The sequence below is a fragment of the Culex quinquefasciatus genome, chromosome 2 (genome assembly GCF_015732765.1).
Source record: "Culex quinquefasciatus strain JHB chromosome 2, VPISU_Cqui_1.0_pri_paternal, whole genome shotgun sequence".
NCBI lineage: Eukaryota > Metazoa > Arthropoda > Insecta > Diptera > Culicidae > Culex > Culex quinquefasciatus.
The window spans coordinates 42,136,206-42,160,450 of NC_051862.1; the positions used below are offsets into that span (position 1 = coordinate 42,136,206).

Here is a 24,245-nt window from a genome sequence, read left to right on the forward strand (position 1 = left end):
CAGAGTAGTATGCAAAAAATAATCAAAAAGAAATTTCCGATCAAACACGGAGAATAATCGATTTCCAAAATCGTGTACAAGTGTTCATGAAATTCTTAATCAAGAATAAAGTGTTCAAATCGTGCGGTACGTTATTTTAAAACGTACCTTGGAATTTGAACACTTTATTCGTGGTTCTGAATATCATGAGGGCTTTCTCACGGTTTTGGGACGGATTTTTCTCCGTGCAGGAAGAAAATAAATAAAAGAAATGTCGAAGTGAATTCGATCAGGGTTCGATAAACAATAAGATTAAAGATTCATAAAATGGCATTACAAGTTCATCCTTGGTGTTTTCTGTCAGATTGACTAAAGCGTTTGGTTTATCGGTTTTGGAATAAAGGTTACTGCGAGACAACACAGGTCATGAAAATTTCAATCAATAAATGTTACGATGATTGCCATCCCTCGTTTGGGTGTTCATAACTTAGGGAGTCAAACTAAACCTCAATATCAAGCTACTTAAGTTTAGAAAGTTCGATCCCGATTAGCTTCAGCAAAATTAATCTCAATCGAACGCCAAATCCTTATCCAATCGATCCCTTCCATTTTCAGTCTCGACCTTCGCCGATTAGTTCTAGCCAGCTATGGTTAGGTGGTTAGGCTAGAGGTCAATCATCATCATCATCAGCGTGTGTCTTCAGCAGCTGCAAACCCCAAGGATCAAGACCTTCACTAATGAGATTGTCCACACACACTTGCTTGTGTGTATGTGTGTGCAAGTTTGTGCACCATCATTAAACTGTAATATTCTAGGGCTTCGTGGCAAACATAATGAACATGATGTCTTAAAACTGGTGGGGAATAAAACACAAAAAAAACATTGAAATTGCTTCACGCCACATTTAAGTGTGCATTTGATACAGACACACGCTCACACACTGAGGAATTAGCTATTAGGTACGAGTGTTGAAAATCTCATTGACTTTGGGGTCTCACTTTAGTCGAGACACAGCACACGGCAATTAGAGGGCAAAAGGGTAGCATCTAAATGAACCATAATTGGTTTGTTGGCGCGCACGCGTTCGAGTTGTTGTTTTTGACCACCCCAACCTGTATGTGTGCCTGCTCACGTGTACGTGTGCCGCAATGACAAGTACATCACTCGATTTCACGTTGATACCCTTCTTTTTGTCACGGCTGTTGATAGAGTCGTCGAGACTAAGAAGGGAACGACATCTACTAGGTACGTTTAGTATATCTACTAGTGCCAGAGGTCGACTTCTGGGAAAACATTGTTGTCGAGAGTGGTAATTAGCTGCGCTGACCTGGACTAGAATTGCCAGTCTCGCGTGTTTGTCTCTATGCGCGCAAACCGTAATGAGCAAGCTGCAAGTTTGATTGCATGCAAGTGCCAAATGTATGCCGCGTGTGTGACTTCAAATTGATGAGGCGGCGTTACGCCAACCACCTCTCGAAAGGTCGACCTCTGGAAACCTCGTTGGGCGCCGGGGGTTGAGGGGTCTCGTGGCCAAGAACAGTCACATGAACGGTTTAGAAGAGTGAATAGCTCAAATTAAGATCAACAATAGCGTACAAGTTTGTAGCAGCACCTTGCTTAGGTACTCCCAAGTTGACATTTACCACAACAGTTCCCAACCCTCAAACCTTGAACCACTTACTTGTGGAATAAACCGGGGTATTGTCAAAATTCAAAATAAAGGAAAAAGAAAAATGTTTGGGCGATCATTCATTCGGGGTTGCCCGCAAAAGTGAAAGGAACTTTCCTACAGCGCGCGGGGACATCAACCAGCAGCAGCAGCACTGATCGATGATCGTTTTCTTCTCATTTGGTTTCCCACCAAAGAAGCCGCGAGTCAAGGGCCGAGTTGTGCCCAGGCTGGACCATGAAGTGAAAATAAAAGGATCATTGCAAACCATACCGATTGAACGAATCTGTGACGAGAAAGGGCAATTTGGCACCTGTTGTTGACTGGGGGAAAAGTCCAGATCTTTGATCGATGACTCCATAATGAGAGTGTTGAAGGTTTTAATATTGCATTTTTTTTTTCTACAAGATTTTTGGACAAAGCATTTTCCTATAAAGTGTACACAATAAAATAAATTTGGTCCAAAATTATTGTTTCAGACCTTACCAAACAAATTTGTAGGAATTTGTCTAACTAATCGAAAAAAAAATGTTCTGACCCGAGCAGACGGAAATAACTTGGGAATGACATTTTTTGATAACAGAAAATACTAAGCCAATAAACTTTTATGTTATTTATAGAGCAATTCCAGCTCAAATCAGGAATTTTTCTGGTACTTTTGTACCCGACCCTCTCCGATTTCAATGAAACTTTGTAGACATGTTATCCTAGGCCTATATAAGCCATTTTTGTATATATGGAGCCAATAGTACTCGAAAATAACATTTGAGAAGGGCGTAAGGTATTTAAATATTTTTGTATTTTGTAATTTAAAAATTACAGCATCTCGAAGCCGTTGCGTCGTATCAAAAAGTGGTCGAAGACAAACTTTTAGGAAATTGGACGGGCTTTCTGAAAAAAATACACTGAAACAAAAATACACGCCACATCTATGTGATTTTTTGATTTTTAAGTCTCAAACATAAATTTAAAGGTGATGTCACGATTTTTTTCGTTCAAAATTTTTGAGGAAATAGCCAAAAATATAACCAAAAGACTGACAAAAAATGCAGGATGGTATGTCTCTCCTAAAAAAAATACAAAAATCATTTACTAAAACTGTTTTTTTTTTTAAGTGGTCTAAACGTCAAATTTTTGAAAACCGGTAGTGGGAATCGATTCTCCAGACAATTTTACATAAAAGTCTCAATATTGACCATTGTCCTATGTCCAATCCTTGGGAAGATACAGCGATATTAAAAATAAAAATGTTGAAGAAATGGGATTTTTGGTGGTTTTTGGCAATTTCCATATGACAGACTTGGTTTTTCAGTCTCGTAAATATTTTTACCGGAAAGCTCGTCCAATTTCCCATAAGTTTGCCTTTGACAGCATTTCAATTGGATGTAAGGACTTACAGATATAAACTTAATTACATTGCTTATAACTGAAGATAGAATATTTTTTTCAGTGTGGTAGAAACCAGGATAGTAAATTTGATTACATAAATATAAAAACGATATAAATCAAAAAGCTGTCAAAGGCAAAAAATGCCAACTTTTAAGAAATTTTTTTGACCAAGCTATGAATTTTTGAATAAAAAATAGTGTTTTTTTTGCAAATCAAGTTTTAGTGACAAAAATTTAAATTAAAATTCACCAAATTTTTTTTACCGTGTATAATGTTTTTCGAGTGTAGTCCTTATTCATACCTACAACTTTGCCGAAGACACAAAATCGATCAAAAAATTCCTTAAAAGACACAGATTTTTTAATTTTCATACATCATTTTTGTATGGACAGCTGCCAAATTTGTATGGAATATTATATGGATAAACTAATGATGCAAAATGGCTTCTTTGGGCATACCAAAGGCACCAAAAAAGTTTCAGCTTGATTAAAAAATACAAAAAAAAATCGAATGACCGAAATCTGAGAGAATTGCTCAACTTGGAAACAATGCACTTTTTTTAAATAAAATTATAGATTGCTTTTTGATTTGAATTTTATTTTAAACCTTAATTTTCAAGGTTTTCCAAAAATCATCATATTTGCATAAAGTTGGCCACACTGCAAAATACTGCCTTGTGTTATAGCTCAAAAGGTGGTATTTTGGACATCTATAATTTTGTTTTATTTTTCTAAATGGTTTTTTTCAAAATCTTTTTTTTTTAATAAACTTGTGAAAAACATATTAAATTGTATTCCGATTAGAACAGCAAACTGACATTACTTATAACTTATTTGAAAGGCGAGACACAATAATATTGATTAAATTCTTCTTAATCTTAACTAAAATCCTTATTCACCTTTCTCAAAAAATTTAAAAAGAGAGAAACTCTGCAGTTTTGTTTTCTAAACGGCCCAATACATTTTTTTGCTTTTCGTTTGTGTTTGATTATTCTAACTCGAGGCGGTTTTAAAACACACAAAAAGGAAAATTAAAATTTGGTTTATTGGACCATTAAAAAAATCTGGAATTCTTTCAAGAATAAGATTTTTTTAAAAAAATTATTTCTTATTTGTTTTTTTTTTTTTTTTTTTTTTTTTTTTTGGTGAAACTACAAACTTTTCGGTAAATCATTGGGCCATTACAAATATTAAGGTTAATTTGAAATGTAATTTAAATTCTAGGAAAACATTTTTTGAAAAACGTTTTTTTCAAAGTTTTGATTCTATGGTTGTGAAAGTATGTTTTTCGGAAAGCTCAGCAAATTTTGAATAAGAATGAGCCTATGGCATTTTCGTAGAATGACGAGATATTGTAGTAATGAATGGTAAACGGCAATATCTGGTTTGTAACTTTGTTTTAGAAAAATCCCCACCTTCGTCTAATATACGCCCAACCCCAAAGGGTAATTCTGATGCAAAACTTGCTGAACTTAAAAAAATATTTTCTAAAGCACACGATTGAATTTTAGGGGTCTAGTTTCGTTAAAATAGCCAAAATCATCACTTTTCAAAAAACTTACTTTGCCCAAGACACCAAATCGATCAGAAAATCCATTCTCAAGATACACAATTTTTTAAATTATAAATTCATTTTCCTATGGACAGCTGCCAAAATTTTATGAAGTTTTTATAGACGAACTAATAATGCAAAATAAATTCTCTAGACATAAAAAGTACACACAAAGTATTTTTTTCCAAATAAAAAATAATACAATTCCATAATATAATTTGTCTGGTGACACAATTGTACATTAGTAAAGGCCTAATCAAAAGTAGGAAAAGTAAAAAAAAACATACAGAATAATACAAAAATGAAAACAAAATACAATAATTGCTCATTTTTGGGAAAATTGCTCAGCTGCTTTAGTAGGATCCAATTAAAAGAAAAATATTGATAAAATCATAGCTAAACTAATCTTCTTTTCTATATAGTTACAAGGATAAAAAAGAGTTCTCAAAATCGTGAACAAGCGTTCATGAAAATGGGAACCACGAACAAAGTGTTCAAATCCTATGGTACGACCGTTGTTTAGTGATTTCGTTTTCAACAAGTCTACCTTTAAACTTTTTGAGCAAGCAACTGTATTTAAGCTTGCATATCGCAGAATCGCACGATTTACGGTTACGGCTTCCACGTATATCTAGAACATAAAGAACCCGCACGGCTTCACTTGCACATGACCTGCATGCGGAACGCAACGCTGCTGCACCTTGTCGTTGTCTTGAACTATTTAATTTAAGGCGTTTACGCCCAATTAACATTCGTGTGAAGTTCTACCGCCAAAATACTTTTTCGAAAGTGACAAAATTTGAGACAACGAACCTCCAACTAATTAGGTTACATCTCTCCAGGTCTAGGTTATGTGCCATTTCTAGAAAATCATTTGCCTCATCAGCTTTTGATAGACGAACCAGCCATCACTTTCCGCCGCGCTCGTTACGTTGATGAAGTGATAGCATGTCTGCGGCGGCGTCGGCCGCCGTAATTACGATCCGTCCAAAGCCATAAACCTTTTAATTTTTCGGGGATATGATGGTTTGAGCACTCGCTTCACAGAGCCGTGTAGAGAATGCAAGTGAGCTCATATTTTATGGAACTTTAAAGGTTTGTTGCACACACAACTTGTAGTAAGAGGCGGGTACTTAAACGTCATCGTCATCGTTGCGACTCAGTTTTGTGTAACATGACAAGTGGAAGATTTTTTGTAAACTCTAACCTGACAACGCGTCGAGTAATTAAATCAAGATCGTGCGTACTGTCATAGCTGTGTCACGTCGCGTGGTGAACTTTGGAACGCTGGAAAGTCCAGATTTGGATGACGTTTAATGGGACTCTTTATACTTGTGTACTAGAATGGTGTAATAATAACCAGTTTACGAGCAGGTGCGCCGAAGGGGCTTTTCCTTCTCGTTAAACCAGTTGCATCCAGAAGGACGTGTAATTATTAAACTAAATTCAAGTCCCGTCGGAAGAGTTGAAGCGAGGCGAATTTATCAAATGATTGTCATAAATCTTTCCGTAACTTGGGAAGGCGTAGTTCAGTGATAGTGGTAGTGCAGTAGTAGCGAGCGGTAGAACAAGTGGCAAAAACGGCAGCAGCACTTACTATTTTTAGAAGAGCCAAAGACGACGAGCTGTTAGCTGTTAGTCGGGGTTGCCGCAAAAAACACAAACAATCTGGGGAGTTCAAGAAGCAATTAGGTTGATGGATGCGCTAAATCATTGTCCTTTGTGGCGCGAGAGCGCGTGTGCCGGACATAATGGCTAGATTTAAGAAAAAAAAAACACCGGGAAGAAAAGAACTGCCCGTTTGAATAGACTATCTAATTCAGAAACCGAGGTTAATGATGTTTGAACTAAAAAATGGAAATATTCGCTTGTCTGTTACAGGAAATTTTGGACTATGTTTGTTTTATAAAAATAAATCAATTGAAAATTTTGGAACAAAAATAAATTTTTCATTCGATGGAATGCATAGCATAGCATAGCATTAGTGTCTACCCGTAGTTGCTACTCTGTTATTGACCAGGATCTCCAAGAATTGCTCCGTGGACCACAGATAAAGAGTAGGAACCAATCATCACCACTTCGCAATTTTCAAATGTCGAATGAACAATGCGCAAAGTAATCGATAAAGAAATGTCTTCTGAAATTATTTATTATCTGAATATTCGAAAAAAAGGTTCTATATTTTTCAAAGTACCGTAAACCGGGGTGACTTTGATAGGATTTCAATTTTTTTTTGGAATATTTTCCAACAGGTAATGTTTTTCTCAAGAATATTATTTTTAAAACATGTACTGGGGTAGGCCACACAAAGTCCATGCACTATTTTGGGAAAAAAAAGTTTTTTTAATGGTGTTTAGAAAAATAGTTACGTTTAAAATTCGTAGTTTTAATTCCGGGGTGACTTTGATAGACATAGTTTTTCTTGTTAAAATCACATTTAAGATGTTCAAACTTTATTTGTACGTTAAATGTACCATCACTAAAGTAGCTAATATAGTTTGTAAGAAAAAAAATCAATGTATATGTTAAGTTAACTAAGTTTATAAGCTTTTTATCAAAATACATATAAATTTTAGGTAAAATTGCTAAAAAGTCGGAATTTTGCCTAAAATTTGTTAAAACTAGTTTTGTTTATAAAATAATCGATTTATATTGTATTTTATACTGAATTCGAAGCACGAATCACAAGTTTTCAAATTTTACATGAAATTTGTTCAACTGAAATTGCCTATAAATTTGGAGATTTTTTTTAATTGTGTTTCAAAAACACATATTATTTATTATTTACAAACTTATTTAATCTTCCCCTAGTGGAAAATTGTCCAAAGAATCCGAAAATGCATTCCGTTTTCAGATTGAAAATCATGTTCATTGAGAAAATTATGACACTTTGAGAAGTTTAAAATAATGACTTCCATCAACATTTTCTTAACTATAGTTAACTAACTTTATAAACTTTTCAAAAATTTATGAAAAGTTCTTCTTGAGGTACTTTGAAAACTTCTCTACCACGGTCAGTATGTTTCTGAACCATTCCTACGTATTTTGATTGTACTCTTCTTTTGGCGGAAAAATCGCAAACCTATCAAAGTCACCCCGGCTATCAAAGTCACCCCGTTTTACGGTAGTTCAAAGCCCTTGGACTAGCCAATATTATATTAATGTGTCCGAAATGTAATGTTTTAACTAAATAAGGCCGTGGCAAATATTTTTCAAAGTTTATTTCGCCCTTAAGTCCAAATTGACCTGTCCAAAAATAAAATTGATTGTTTTTTAGAGCTCTATAAGTGCCCTGAATATCACTTTCCTCTAAAATTTAACCCTGAATTGTCACGTTCAAAAAACTGATTTTTGAAGGTTTGCTCAGATGCTTTCTATAAATTTGGTCGTAGAAGGCGTAGATTACGAGATAAAATTTTGGTGTTTTCGCCAAAGTTGCTTGGATTGGAAAGCCTAACAACTTTCTAGAAGACAAAAAAAATCCCAAAAATATTCCTGAAAACTTAGATTTTCAAAATCACCCAAATAGTAAACCACCCTAATTTTCAACCAAACCAAACCCCTTTCTATTTGGAACAACTCTTCTCAAGACACCAAAGCTCCAAAATATCACAATGTTTCGGAAAATCCGTTTTCCAATTAATTTTGCGATCTGGACCACTGTGCAATGTACAGTACCACGATTTTTTTTTTGCGAAAAAAAATGTCCGTCAATAAATCGATATTTTGAAAACTGATGATTGGAAAGCAACTGGACGCGTGTAAAATGCATTTAAAACACTTTTTTCATCCAAATGTTGAAACCTACTCAGAAAAAAAATGTGTGAATTTACTCGGCACGGGAAAATGAATTACATGTAAACTCAGTTGATGAAAACTTGAGATCCGACGTAAACGGTTGAATCACACGTAAAATCATGTTTTTACATATAATTTGTTGCAAATTTACATCAAATTATATTTAAATTTAAATGTTTAATGACGTGCAAAAGTGTTACATCATAAATGATGTAACATTCGGAAATATTTTTGTGTGTGTAGGCTTGTAACCTCGACTTTGATCAGAACTGAGGGATAAAAACTTGAAAAATATTTTATATTAACACAAGATTTTGTTTTAATATATCTTGAAATGAATTTTAATAATCTGTATTGGATTATATTTTTTTTGTGAATATCAGAAATATTTATAAAAAAATAAAAAGTGCAATTACACACACAAATATGTAAATTTACATATTTTTAAAGGCAATAATAAACATTTTTTGCTGACACAAAATCTGTCAAATTGTAATGTGTAATATAATATAATATAAAAAATAAGAAAAATATTTTTTATAAAAAATATTAATTTTAACTGATTTGAAGATTTGAAGATCATTCAGATCTAATCTGCTCCTGTTGGATTCAAAATCAAGCTATAACACTTACCGGAACAGAAAATGCTAATTTCCAGAAAGATGTTTTCGTTTCATGATAATTGTGGATTATTAAATATTCAGAATTTGAAAGGGTTTGACATCAATATTGATTTTTATCAACCGTTGTTATGACAAATTTAAATTCAAAATGTGTTTTTCTTCAAAATAAACAATAAAAATCATTAAAAAAAAACCAAATCTTAACTTATTGCATCCAATATATATCGGTCACTAAAAAAAATAAAAGAATAGCTTAGCTGCTTGACAATAAAGAATGAATAACGAGCTCTTTGTATTTACAATGCCACAAAAAGGCAGCAGGTGCCTCTAGCAATTGTTGGACTGACCTAACTGAACCGTTTAAGCGATCATCGATACGATCAATATTGAACGATCCATTTTTTTTATTGCGGTGGCAGTTATGTTGAACTGTTTATTCTTATGGAAAATCGAATTCACTGACCAGAAATAAATCACTCCAATTATGAATTGTTTATTGATTCTATGAAGCAGATTTGTCATGATGATTGATGGAGTCGATTTGGTTGGCATAATTTAAGGCTCAACGAAATTGATTTCGCTAAGCTACCAAAACTTAGTATGATCTTGACCGATATTTTCACTTTTCCAGCAATACGCAACACAATTAGTTCTCGATCTAAGCACATCAATCACCACTTAATTGAATCGTTTAGGCTCTCACTTTTCTCGCCGAAACTTGCCCAACATTTAATTTAATGCTTAATTTTGTCGCTCCCTCGCCTTCAAGTAGATTTTCCGTTTGTACATGCCTGAATGAATTTCGCTCTATTTGCACAACATTTGAGCTCGCCCAAGAGAGGGGGGAGGCCCTAATGACAGAGCAATTACACGCACTACCTGCCCACAGCTGACTGAGCGACTAACCAACTGACTAAACTCTGCTGGCCGGCGTCGCTGTTTTCGGTATTTAATTGTATCAACATCAGCAAATCGCGCGCGCGCACACACTTTGTTGCAGAAGTAATTAGGTTGCAACTATGTGTGTGCACTGACTTGGCGAGCATAAGAGCATAGTATGTTTATAGGGGGCACAACATTAAATGATCACATAATCCGGTTTGGAACAATCGAGTTTTGAAATCAAGACTCGGGGACAGGTTTGGGAGGTTCGTGAGTTGTTTGGTGTTTTGGATAGAGGAGAAAAATGTGTGAAACCGTTGTCGGAAGCGATCAAAGGAGCGATATAGTACGTCGAGAAAGGAAATTTGCATAATGACACGGAATTCCAACTTTCTGTCTTTCGCCAGGTGGCCTCTAAGGTGGCCTTGGCTTTGAGCGGGTTGGCGAGGTTGGCGGCAGCAGGTTGTTATCGTTAACTTTTCAATAATTTAATCAATAATTAAAATTTATCAAAAGCACCAACTTTCCTTGGTGGAAAAAATGAGCATTTATATGAATCTGACTTTGAATATATAGTGTTATTTGAAAGATGGCTTTCCTTCATAAAAAAATATTCAAAAGAAAATTTAAAAAAAATGCAGCAAACTTGATTGAAATTTTATAAAAACTATCCTGTTATTGAAAGGGCTTATACAATGGAGCACTTCAATTCGAGCAGTTTTTGCTTTTTTCTACAATGTTTTCTTTATGGGAGAACTGTCATTTCTACAACACAGTAAAAAAAACATGGTAAAATTACATCTAAAAAGGGGTACATCTTTTATGTCAGAAAAAAGCTTTAATTTTACCTCTAACAATGTGTAAATTTACATCTGGCAGACGCTAGGAAAAATATCTGTAATCCTAAAAAAAAAATCAAACCGGCGATAGTTATATCTAGCTTACTAAGTCCGCGCCCCAACCCGCACGGCCAAGCTCTATGAGCTCCGTACATTGTATACTGTATTTACTGCATATACGGTACATAGAGGTACATTGGCTTTGATCGTCCAGTTTTCACAGCGGCGAGTTGGCCGTGCGGGTTGGGGCGCGGACTTAGTAAGCTAGATATAACTATCGCCGGTTTGATATTTTTTAGGATTACAGATATTTTTTCCTAGCGTCTGCCAGATGTAAATTTACACATTATTAGAGGTAAAATTAAAGCTTTTTTCTGACATAAAAGATGTACCCCTTTTTAGATGTAATTTTACCATATTTTTTTACTGTGCACTCGAATCCGGTAGTCCATTGCTATGAAAAGTAATAAAACAACCATTCTCGGTGAGCTTCGTTGAATAAATGTACGTGTCGTGCTGAAAAATCTACAGCTACACTCAACTTTTTTCCTACCTGACCCATACAATATTTCTTTCAATTTGAAAAGCTGAACAACACAATATTTTTCTTATATTTTCTGAATAATCATGGACTGTTATAAATTTAAAGAAGTATTTGAAAAATATCAGGAATAACATGCAGCAATCTGAATTATTGAGGCATTTTGTCCATTTAATGGCAAAAAACATATGCGACATTTGATGTTGTCGGAGCCGATTTTTCGAAAAAAAATGCCAAACTTTGAAGGTCTGTACCGAGCTTCGGGGGCTCCAAACTTCAATGTTATGCATATCAAAAGATGCGCAAGGCCTTCACGCTAGTGATGTTGAAAAGAAAAGTTTGCGTGGCCAAAATGCCTCAAAAATTGAGATATTTGAAAAAATGCTTTTTTAAGGGTTGCGTCCCATTTAAAATTCAAATGCAAAGCGCCAGCTCCTGTTACGTCCAATCAGGCTCATATTTTGGATTTGGGCTCAGTATGCCCACCGGAACAAACCCTTGAATGTCCACGAAAAAGTCATTTTTGTTACATCCTAATAAACAGTCAGTTTTAAGAAAATGCATGCAAAATATGTCTTTTTCAATTTTTCATCAGAATTTTCAAATTAATTTGAAAAGCTGAACAACACAATATTGTTCTTATATTTTCTGAACAATCATGGACTGTTATAAATTTAAAGAAGCTTCAAGTATTTGGAAATTATCAGGAATAACATGAAGCAAATTTTATTTAAAAAAAAACAATACGTCAACTTAGTAGCTTAGAAATTTAATATTATTTTAACTGCCCAATCTCAAAAGAAAACGCATATCAATTGAAATCCAAGCATTATACCCTTGAGATTGATCAATAGATCAGGCTAAGACACATACATTCTTGAATGCTCACTCAGCTTTGCAGATAGATCAGTCCATATCAGTCAGTGACCGGTGCAAATTGGTCCCCTGTTCGCGATCGCAACATCAATTCAACCAGATTTTCTCCAAAGTAGATTGCATAGCCAATCAAAACCGGCTCCTTTTTCTTCAGCTGTCACCATCACCACATTTCCATTAAACTGGCTTAGGGGCGCGTGTATAAGTGGGTTTTTCTTCACTCTCTTCCATGATCACTTATGGAGATTAATTACACGCACGCGTCGTTTGTACGATCGTTATTTGCAGAAAAAGCTTTGATAAAAAGATAAGTAGTTTGAAAGCTGGCAGCACTGCCCGTGCAATGGTGATGTTGACAGATTAATCTTTTGAAAAAAGTTTCAGTTTTTTTGTTAGTAGCGACACTTCACATAGACGCCCTTGCTCCCATATTCGCCCGAACGCTCACTAACCTGTTCGATCACCTCCTCGAGGGGTCGCCCGCTGGACGCGATCAGGGACTCGATGGCGGGGATCTCCTGGCTGATGGCATTCTCGCACGGCGCCTGGGACGACCCCGCGGTGAGGCTGCTGCTGGTGGTGGCGCTGGTGGCGTTGTTGACCGAGTTGGCCGAACTGGCCGTCGCCGTCGTCGTGCCGCTTCCGAGGGACTGGTTGTCGAGCGAGGTGTTGCTGGAGCTGATGTTGTTCTGGCTGGCACTGCTGGCGTTCAGGAGGCTCTGCTGCTGGCTTTGCTGGATCGGGTTCGTGGGCCGCACAAAGAACTGCTTGACGCCGACAATCTGAAAAGTGGGAAGTCGAGAAAAGAAAAAAATCGAATCAGTATTTAGAAAAGCTCATACGAAATGACAGCATTGCTGAAAATTGGAAAGCCCCTCGCGTCGGAGATCATAATCTGCTAATCCCAACTCTGTCACGAAGGGGTAATTGAAAGATTGTGGACCTGCAGCTGGTCGAAGGGTCCGGACGTCAACCCAAATAAAAACATCAATCACCGAACGTGATTACCCTCGGAGCGGGAGATGGAGATCAATCGATCGATTGATTCTGGCCCCCTTTTTGTGGCCCCTCGGCACGACTGCAATCTGCTTTAATCCGGTGGTGGTGATTGGATTCGATTGGATTTTTTTTATATCTGAATCCTATCATTAGATGCCCGTCGTTGTCGGTTGCAGACGCGTCTGAGATGCAATTCACTCCCTTCGTGGACGACGGGGTGAAGATGCTGAGGCTAATCGGTGTTATACGATTAAATGCGATGAGCTACTGGAAATGAAGTTTTTTTTGTGTTTGCCTGCGTTTTTTAATTAGGGAAGTCATTGTTGGATGAGCGGTTTTTTGTTTTGAAATGCAACGCGGCAGGTGTGCGATGAGTTATGAAAAAGGTTGAAAAAAGGTTGGAGCATTGTAGGTCAGCCGACATTATTCCGGAAGGCACTTTGTAAAAGCAAACTTCACTTGGCACAACTTCAACTACAGTTCAACAATAAGTTAAAATATTTAATGTATTTTAGAGGACAATCGCTGAAAGCTATTGTATAGTGACAAAGATAAATGATTTTTCAACGAGTAAAACTGACATGCCAGTTTTATGAGTGATGGTCAAATGCATTATGACTATGTGACTTTTGAAAATAATTAGGTAAAAACAAAAAGTCAAATCCAGCACATTTCTCAGTTATTGGTAATGCTGATTATTTTTGCATCTGTTGACTTTTATATTTTGTGCAGTTTTACTTTTATATTTACGCGGTTTTATCCCTTATCCCCGAATCCCACTTTCCCGAATCCCATATCCCCGAAAATCATTTCCCCGAAAATTCCACATCCCCGAAAATCATTTCCCCGAAAGTGCCACTTCCCCGAAAATCATTTTCCCGAAAATTCCACACCCCCGAAAATCATTTTCCCGAAAATTCCATATCCCCGAAAATCATTTTCCCGAAAATTCCATATCCCCGAATGTCATTTACCTGAATGGCCATTTTACCGAACTGTCGTTTTCCCGAATTTACATATACTCGAATGGTTACTTCACCGAAAATCAATTTTCCCTAATGATAACCTTGATATAAACTATATTGTTATTTAGGGATTTTTTTTTAAAGTATGACGTTAATATTATATTCTCCTACGTGTTTTGAGTTCGTGTTCGGACGCTTCAAGAGTGCGGGTTATTGAGATCATCCACGTTCCATAAAATAATTTTTTTTTTTGCAGCGGCAATTTTCAGCAAAGGACAATTTTCCAAAACGGTATCTACGTGGTAAGGATTAAATAGCAGCGGCTTTATGCGACGACTCGATGCGCAAGATTCAGTTTGTTCTAGATTTTGTTTAACTGAACTGATTTGTCTTAATCAATTTTGGCATATGGCTATGAACATTTTTTTTTTAAATTTTTTTACGTCCAATTCGAGTTCCGCGACCAACCCTTTCAATCAAATCTAAATAGTTGATTATTGAATTACAAAATGCATTTTTTGAATATTTCATCACCGCCATTTTAGATTTAAAATTACTTGATCACTTTAAAGTAGTTTAGGGGCTATACTTAAGCTCGACAGCCAAAAAAAAAGACGACTTATTTTTTTGTATTTTGATTATCCGAAGTGAACTTTTGACAAGGCCTTCGGATAATCGAGTCTGGACTGTATTTTGATTTTCAACTAAAAGCATTTTTTGCGAATGTTTCAAACCGACGTTGTTGTGTTGTCTTGTCGTTTGTCGCTTTTTGACGTTCCGAGAAAAACGCGTTTTAATGTTTGGCCTTGAATAAACGAAAAATAGAGCCAAACACGTTTTGTTTGGTTGACCATTCTGTGCATTGTCCCGAAGTTTGGTTGATTTTAGTTGCCAAGGTCCCGAGTAACAATTACAAATTTTTGCGGTAGTCGGGCCTGAACGTGTGTCAAACACGTTCTGACCTTAAATCCCTTTGGCCAGTTGTCGCACTTGCATCAATTTGAATATTCAAAATTCAAGTGAAGCTCGGAATTTTTGAACGTTCCATTGTGGACATGATACTTTATTGATCGCTACTTCCCCGAACCTGGTCAGGCGGGTATGACCGTTGCCCAGAACCGCGCGCACGGTTCAGGGCAACGGCCATACCCGCCTGACCAGGTTCTGGGAAGTGGCGTTCGGGGAAATGGCCGTTTGGGGATATGGTCATTCGGGAAAATGATTTTCAGGGATGTGGAAAATTAGGGGAAGTGGTCATTCGGGAAAATGGTTTTTAGGGGAAGTCGCCATTCGGGGATGGGGCCGTTCGGGGAAATGGATTGTTCGGGGAAATGATTTTCGGGTAAATGACATTTCGGGAAAGTGTCTTTTCGGAGATGTGGCATTCGGGGAAATGTCTCTTCGGGAATGTGGGTTTCGGGGAAATGTCATAGATTCATTTACGCTTTATATTTATTAAAAAGTAAACAAATTGTTTTCAAATGTTTTTAAAACAATCCGACTTAAATTTTGTCACGCATATTGTATGGAAATTCCCCCCTTTTCACGAGCTTGGGTAATTAGGGGAATTTGTCCACATTTAAAGATGTTTTGAAATTCATACGCGTAACAAAATTGGTGATAAAGAAAAATTTTCACATTTTTGCATACGATCTATAGTTTTTTTTTATTTAGAAAAAAATGCACTAAACTATTTTTATTGTTAAAATAGTTTCTTTATGCTTTATGAAACTTGTTTTTGAAAGATTTTTGTGGAAAAATATGCATTTGAAAATTTGTTTTAAAAAAAATCGAAGACATTGCCAAAAAGCGTTTATTTTTTTTTTCATTCACGTTAAGTGAGCAATAGACCCGATGTTTTATTCAATTGAATATGAAAATTGGATCTCTTTTTGATATTCCCCAAATTTGCTCAGAGTCAAGGGGTATAAACTTCAAAAAATATTTGCAATGGCCTCTTAAAAAGGCATCGTTGCTTCAAAATATTTAAAATTTTAAGAAATTTCAATGTACGCGAGCTTTTGTTAAATGGTTTTTTCCTTAAATTGAAGTTTTTTTTTCAAAGCTAATAATTCAGCAATTCTATTTGAAAAAGCCTAAACCGAAAAAAAACTTCTCCGGCCGGGCTCAAAATTTTTCTAAGGGTTCTTTAGCTGAATTCTTCTAGGGCTAATCACCTTTTATTTGCGTTCAATCGGTTCTAATTGTGCGGAGTTATGATTTTTTGGAAAATGTGGTTTTTGCGAAAATTTACGAAAAATGCCGTTTTTGGGGACCACCCTAGCACGATGTAGGTCACCCTACTACATCGTGCTAGGGTGGTCCCCAAAAACGGCATTTTTCGTAAATTTTCGCAAAAACCACATTTTCCAAAAAATCATAACTCCGCACAATTAGAACCGATTGAACGCAAATAAAAGGTGATTAGTTTGCCTTTCCATTAAAAATAATTTGAGATCCGAAAAAACAGCCAAACATTTGAAAAAGTCGTATGAAAACTTAAAATGGCGTTTTGACCGTGTCTGAATGTCTGAAAATATTTTTGACGGATTCCTCGGAAAATTTCATATAAGTTATCAAAAAATTGGCGAAGTCGAACCGTACGTTTCCGAGATATGATTTTCTGAAAAAAAACCGGATTTTTCGACACGCCACGAGCAAAAATGGGAAAATGACGAAATCGTAAAAAAAATCTACTTTTTTTCAATTAAACTGCTATTACTTTAAAATTTCAGCGATGACCTATACATGTTCGGGCACCAAAAGATGCGTTTGGGTTTGTTTGGGTAAATGAAATTGCTGAATTGTAATACAACTGTTCTGGTGCATAACGCATTTCATTGCCTTTTTTGTATTGAAATGCTTAGCCAGGTTCATTTTTTTATTATTTTGCCCTTCCTTTTCAAATCTTTGGCTAAATTCTAGGGACATAACCTTTAAAAAATATTTGCAATGTTTTTTTTGCTTTTATAAGTTTATCAATTATTTTAAAATTTATTTTCTATTATTTGTCAGTAAGATAATTGTAATCGTGTCTTGAACATATATTCTACAAAACCTTGAAATACTGTTTGAAATTCAATTACAAGTTATCTCACTATAATTCTTTTATACAGATATAATCAATCAAAATTGCGAATTCTGCTCTTACTGGAGATTATTTTTAAATATTCTTTGAGTTTTTTTTAGTTTCTATTTGAATTGAATTTATATTTAAATATCTTCTGTCGTAATTAGAGGAACCTGTTTGTCTTACGCGTAAGTTGACAAATTACGATCAATATTTGGTGCAGCTTATGATTTTCAATAAAAAAATTAATATGCTTCATAAATTAAAAGGTCGGCAAATTTTCTTTCTAAGATTTATAAGTAAACCAAGGTCTCGAAGCTTTTTAATTGAATTATGTTATTTGTATATTATTTTTGAAATTTTTTGTTTAGTTCTGTATTTGTATATTTTATATTATGATACATCAAACGTTCTTCTCGAAACTTAAACAAATTACCATGTACCAATAACAAGATGATTATTTGCCAACATCTATTCACGTTAGACTTATCTTGTTCAGAAACCTGTGCACTTCTAGGCTTTTTGTGACGCAGCGTCATACAATTTGCCCAAAATGTCCACGTAGGTCGAATACATTAGCGTCACCTCTCCCAAAATAGCCAAACATCTTATTTTGGAAGCCGGGTCCGATCGCAAAAACACGCGTATTCCGGTAGTTAGACGACAATCACCAAAGCATTCATTGAGTCAAAGGTCAAAGACGTCGTTCCCCCTAAAAAAAACTCAAACTCAACTTGAACAAATCCGATAATCGCGGTGTGGCAACGGCTTAGCACTTTTGTCGCAAGTGACCCAAGAATAATTGCAATCCGTCTCACCCAGGAGCCATTTGATGCATTCAGCTTAGGGGGGCTGCATGTCTCGGGATCATCAGCTAATGACGTGAACATGGCGCAAACAATCGATTTAAGGCTTATTTGCTCGGACTCGGCAATAAAGATCATTCGTTTGAAATATGGAGTCGTTGTTGATGATGATTATTGTATGCAGATGGTGGGAGAGACGCGTAACGATCCCTCGTATAGACCCGGACTTTGGGTCGATCGGGTCCAAAGTCTAATTACTTGGCGTCTATCAGCGTCTATTTATCGAATCTTGGTGCGTTGATCAGTACACAACTTGTTGAACGCGGGATCCCACAAATGAGGTCCAGTCGAAGCTGCGGAAGTCCGCGTAGCAGGTACAACACACCTCGCAAATAAATATGTCAATTAAAGTAATTTTCATATTTTGTTTACACATCTCTCCGACTCTCTGGCAGTGCGGGACTCAAAGTTTCAGGTGTCCGATAAGTACAGAGTACTGCGCGCCGGTAATGAGCGCGGCAGGTTCCGATTCTCGGAACGCCAGGTCTCGCGCCGGAGTCGTATACGAGTGGAGATTGTAAACAACTTTGTAACAAGCTGACGGTTGAGATCGAGCGAGGGATCGCGAAAAATCTGGTTCGCAAACAGCTGTCGGAGGGTTGCACGCTTGTCGGATTGCATGTGCGTTACGAAATCGACGGAGCTCGGATTTGCATCGTTGGACAGTCGTCGCAGGGGAATATCAGCTGTCTCAATCGATGTAGGGTTATGACCACGTCGAATCCCACAGTGCACAGAGCTTGATTGAGATATTGCAGCGCACGGCATGCGGTTGACTTCCCGGGGTCTCCAATCCGGGAGCATTCTTCGCTGAACCAAGATCCCCGCAGGGGAAAACCCTCCACAAATGACAACCGACGAGCGGCGTACAAGCAATAATCATCTTGATAATTGTGCAGGCACTCAGGGCTTCGTACTAACGCAGTTAGTAAGAGTATAGCGACTCGCCCAAAATCGCTACCTGCATGGTGATAGATGTAGTGACCACCTAACCGTCCAAAGGGCCTAATTTTCTCACTGGAAAGCTAGTAATTACACTTTTCCGAGCCTCTTGGGACCTTAGTGGCACACAGGTAGCAGCGCCCAGCAGTCCCGCAGGGGAGCGCTACCTGCATCCACTCGTAATTAATGATGCTAATTGTAGTTAGTTAGCAGCAGTCTATCTCACACACTCGGGCGCACTTTAGTGTGAATGAAAACAAGTTGTTACAAGTCCTCGTGTGTGTGACTTGTGTAAGAGGTCTAACCTGCAGCAGTCGCGCAATCCATCATCGTGTCCGCGGAATTTGCTGATTGACATTCCACAAGTGTGCCCGCGCGAGCGCACCATTGATGACGATTTATTGGCGATTCCATCAGTGTGATCTAGCTGGAGGAGGACGCGTCAATTTAGTGGCGCTGGGGCGTTTGGACAGTAGTCACGTGAACCTGTCAATGCTCGATTAATCGTGAATGCGGAAAATCTCGATCAATTATGTCAGTGTTAGCACCTTCGGAACACGGGATTTCCCCGTTTGGAATTCATGTATTGAATGATAAAGTTGGCTATCGATTTCTTGGCTATAAGCAATACTTGGACCGTTATCTGACAAAATACAGTGAAACTCGAATATCCGAAGCGCTCGACAAAAATAACTGTGGATAATCGAATCGAGGCGGTCGATAAATTACTGATCATTACCGGCGCCGGCCTTGTCAAAATATAGGATCACTGGCTAGTTAGAACTAGACTGCGTTGTTTGTTACAGAGGTTCATCAAAGTATGTGGGTATGTTGTCTACAACTTGTACCGATGAGTACGTGGCACTAGAAGTCTTGATCGGTAATACCGCCTTCCACAAGAAATAGAACGCATGTAAATTAGTCAATCGCACTTTACTGAACTGCAAAGGTGCTTAGAATTAATTACTTCGATCAGGGACATCACTCGCCGCATGTGTAAGGATATGTGCACTGCGTTGAACTCTCGTCGGTAGCTCGAGGATCAACTCGAAAGGTGTTAACGTATTACCACAGACTGGAGAGTTCTCGACGGTTCAACCCAAACAAACCAGCAGCGGCGGAGAGAGAGGGGGCCATGGCTACGCCGACTGTCTGTACACACCGAGCAAGTCTGCTGACGTTCCCGCGATGTTTGTCTGCTGTGTACACAAAAATCCATCAACCACTTAATCGTGGCGTGTAATTAGTTGGCGCAGCAGCAGTTGAGCATCTGAGATTTGCACGTTCTTCAAGCCGTTCTGAGAGCGAGGTGCCTGTGAGATATCTCGGAGAGATTCATGGGCAGTGCGCTGCCCAACTTCCGGTTGATCCAGTTTCCGTACTGGTGACACAGTGATCCATAAACCAGATCCTGCAAGTCGTCGCAGCTCGTGCCTAAGACACCCTAAAGGCAGACCAATCATCGTGGAACTCGCGCGCGCCGAGTTTAACATACTGATGTTTTATTAATGCTAATTAATGCATGCACTTTACTGCGCGCGGAGATCCGTACAAGTGGGTCGCGGCGGCTCCACCATCGACTTGAAGGTGGGGGGGGAGGGAGGTTGGCGCGTGTTGGGGAGTCGATTGACGATTAAATTTTAACATATATACCTGTTTGCATGTTTCGTGCGTTGGTACGCGGCGATGATGCTAAAAGATCTCGCGCGCCCAACCAAGTGTCTGACTTGCGGGAGGGAAATTTGTGTTTTAGCGCAAGCAAATATTTTCACCCTCAGTCGGACAAGGGTCATCGCCAGTAATGTGGCACGTGTGTACTGTCCCTAATTGCCCCCCTCTTGTGTTGTGTGCAGGGAAGACTCGCAAATATGTGCGATCAATAAAGCGCCGTAAAAGTGTGGTGAGATTTACGACTTGGTCGGAGAACTGTAGACAATGTGAAGATTCGCCTCTTAATTGCACCAACTACTCTGTTGTATTTGCTGCAGGCTTTGAAGTTGCCAGACTGGAAATTTATGAAATAAAACTTTTTGTTTTAGTGAGATTGACCAGGTTCGATAAGCCGGGGACTCAAAAATCCGAAGTTTGATCAGCCAAATAATTTTGGATAATCTAGCCAACCGCTCATGGGGTGGTTGAGATCCGAAAATATTTTCAGAATGGACTCAAATTTGTTCTCAGGGCACTTGAAGGTAATCTATACTGTTTATTTTTGGTTCAAATGCATTGGCATCAAGTAATACTTAATAAAATATTCATCTGTTATTTCCCGGAATCTCGGAAAATTAAATTTTTGAAGATCTGAATTTTCAAAAGGGATTTTCCAATCGATTTGGTGTCTGGGCAAAGTTATAGGTTATAGTTTTGAGAAAAAAAAGTTAATAGAAGGAAAAAATCCAAATTTTTAATTTGAATTTTTATTACTAAAAGTCGAATTCCTTAAAGTACGTATTTTAAATTTTCGAATTTTTCATATGTTTTAAGGGACTGAAAACTTTTGCGCTATAGTTTAAGATGGTGCAAAATCTTGTACAGCAGAGATTTCATATCATTTCATTTATATCGTTGTTTAAGCATTACTTGTGTGAAGTTACATTCCTAAGCTGAGATGTGGACTACCATTCAACAGCTGACCACTGATTTGAATTTCTGAAAAAGTGCTTTTTGGAAAATTTTAAAATATTGTCGCACCAGATTTCAAAAGCCCTCTTTAAATGCTAGATCAAATTTTGCAATCGGAAATTACGTTACACATTTTTTTTTTACAAAGTGCTCCGTTTTCATGTTACAGGCTTTTTAGCAGACGTTTTTAAATGTTTTTGCAACTTTAAAATACATTATGTTGAAATGCAACCCTGCAAAAAATATACTCGAAAAGTTGAGAAAAATTTCCACAATTTTCAACTAACGATATCATGAAAACTATTGGTTCGATTTAAAAAAGAAAGTCCTGTGAAATTTTCAGCTTTTTTTAAAGAAAATAATTTAGAAATTAAACTATCTAATCCAGTTATTGAAAATGTTCAAAATAAGTCATTTAAACTCTTGCAAAAATATAATCTTGATTCAATCGTTGATTTTAATGTAAAATAACAGAAAACTTTCCAATCGTTACCTTTTGCAAAGCATACAATATTTTTGCAAGCTTCAAAAAGCGTATTATAAAAAAAAATTGCTTTTAAAATATTGCAAAAATGTTGCGTCGTTCCAGAGAAATTCACAATTAAGAAAAGGTAACGCATCTCTGAAAAAGAGGTTTCACTGTATTAAAAATCGAACCAATAGTTTACAAGATAAAGCGAGTTCAAAAATGATTACTCTTAAGATGACAATGAGAATAAACTCAATTTTCTAAGAATTTTAACTTTAAGAGGCAATAGGTACAATCAACAAAGCCAAACAGAGAAAATTGTAGGATTTTTTCTCAGCTTTTCGAAAATGATTGTGACAATGTTTGGACTTTTTCTTCATTATTTATTTTTAAATTGCAAACAACTGGCGTTTTTTGATTCAAAACTTTTTTCAAAATTGTTCGTTCATAGATCATTCTGAGCTTTGATATATCGCGAAAGTGGGTGCGTCGGAAATGTTCTTGCTGAGATCAAGTCATTGTGACGCAGATGTTAAAAGAGAGAATAACGATCAAAGGTGCGCTCTCGAGGGTCAAGTGAATATTTTTATGATTATTTTTGCATGTTTCAAATATATATTTTCATGTCAGACTAGGTTATTTCTTGCTTGTCGCCAGATCTGCTAAAAACAATAAACATTCGCAATACAAAGTAGATCGAACAAACAGGTACCAAATCCGGCACCAACAACATTAAGAGCACCCCTGCTTAAGACCTGTCCCCCATCGTACAATCTCTTAAAACAAGTACCTAATTCCACGAAACCCCTATCATTACGTTGTGCTCGCCAAAATCGACTAATTTTAGCAACAATCCGACAATCGTTGAAGGAGAAGCTTTTTCAAGTGCATTCGGGAAACCGACCTCCGCTGCGTGATTACTAGGCACAATTTTATTAAAAACAATGACAACTCATAAATTGGTGCGTCCGATGTAACGAACGCAGCGTCGCCGGTCTTTGATTTCAATGCTAGAGATACATTTTTTGTTTTTGTTATTGTTTTGCCGAGTGTTCTGTTTTCTTCTCCGGTTTCGGACTATTCTTTTGACGGTTTCTTCTAATGGACCTTCCTCTCTTTCTGCTTTGAACTTGAAGCCGAGATCCGACTTGTGTCGGAGCATAATTGGGTTTCCGACTGCTCGATGAAATCATCAATTTCCGATTGATGGCTCCGCGTGCGTACTTTGAGTTCGCAGGTGGAGGTGCAACGACGTTCGCAGTTGTAGAAATCCGCAGTGCGTTCAACGATTCCGGAAGTTTTTGGAAAGAGTTAGAAATTTACCAACCTTTGAATTTAGGTTCTTGGCGGTCATAGCGATGGAATGAACGAGATCGCTCTATAGAAACACGATCTACGTGCAATGACGACAACATTGACGAAGTCACTCACAATAATCAACCACACAGTATTTAAAATTGAAGGGCTCTTCTTTTCAATGCTTTTTAAAGATCAAAAATTTGTTGAACAATGGATTTTTGGCGATTTTTTAAATCTAATCCCGTCTAAAGGCAGGGTTGGGTTGTAGAGGGATAACCTTGTCTGTTTGGAAGTGTGTGGTCTTAATCGTGTTCAGAGCCCCAAGATTAGTTAAATTTGAGTAGTCGTTTGCCGGTCACATAATACCCTTTGTGTTTAGCATTTTCTATACAGCCGCCATCTTGGCCGCCATCTTGGTTTGAATAACATTGTCTGTTTGGAAGTCTGTAGTGGTCTTAATCGTGTTTAGAGCCCCAAGATTAGTTAAATTTGAGTAGTCGTGCAGGTCACATAATACCCTTTGTGTTTAGCATTTTCTATACAGCCGCCATCTTGGCCGCCATCTTGGTTTGAATAACATTGTCTGTTTGGAAGTCTGCAGTGGTCTTAGTCGTGTTGAGAGCCCCAAGATTAGTTAAATTTGAGTAGTCGTTTGCAGGTCACATAATACCCTTTGTGTTTAGCATTTTCTATACAGCCGCCATCTTGGCCGCCATCTTGGTTTGAATAACATTGTCTGTTTGGAAGTCTGTAGTGGTCTTAATCGTGTACAGAGCCCCAAGATTAGTTAAATTTGAGAAGTCGTTTGCAGGTCACATAATACCCTTTGTGTTTAGCATTTTCTATACAGCCGCCATCTTGGCCG

The 24,245-nt window shown here is 37.3% G+C and overlaps 1 protein-coding gene across 3 annotated transcripts in view; it reads right to left on the reverse strand.

Moving 5' to 3' along the window:
* LOC6042175 (RNA-binding protein fusilli) overlaps positions 1–24,245 on the reverse strand; it is a 124,039-nt gene that overhangs the window by 55,146 nt on the left and 44,648 nt on the right. For all 3 annotated transcript variants that reach the window (XM_038251612.1, XM_038251610.1, XM_038251611.1), the window contains exon 3: positions 12,601–12,930. In XM_038251612.1, the coding sequence (XP_038107540.1) occupies positions 12,601–12,930 (330 nt within the window). The remainder of the gene's footprint in view (positions 1–12,600; positions 12,931–24,245) is intronic.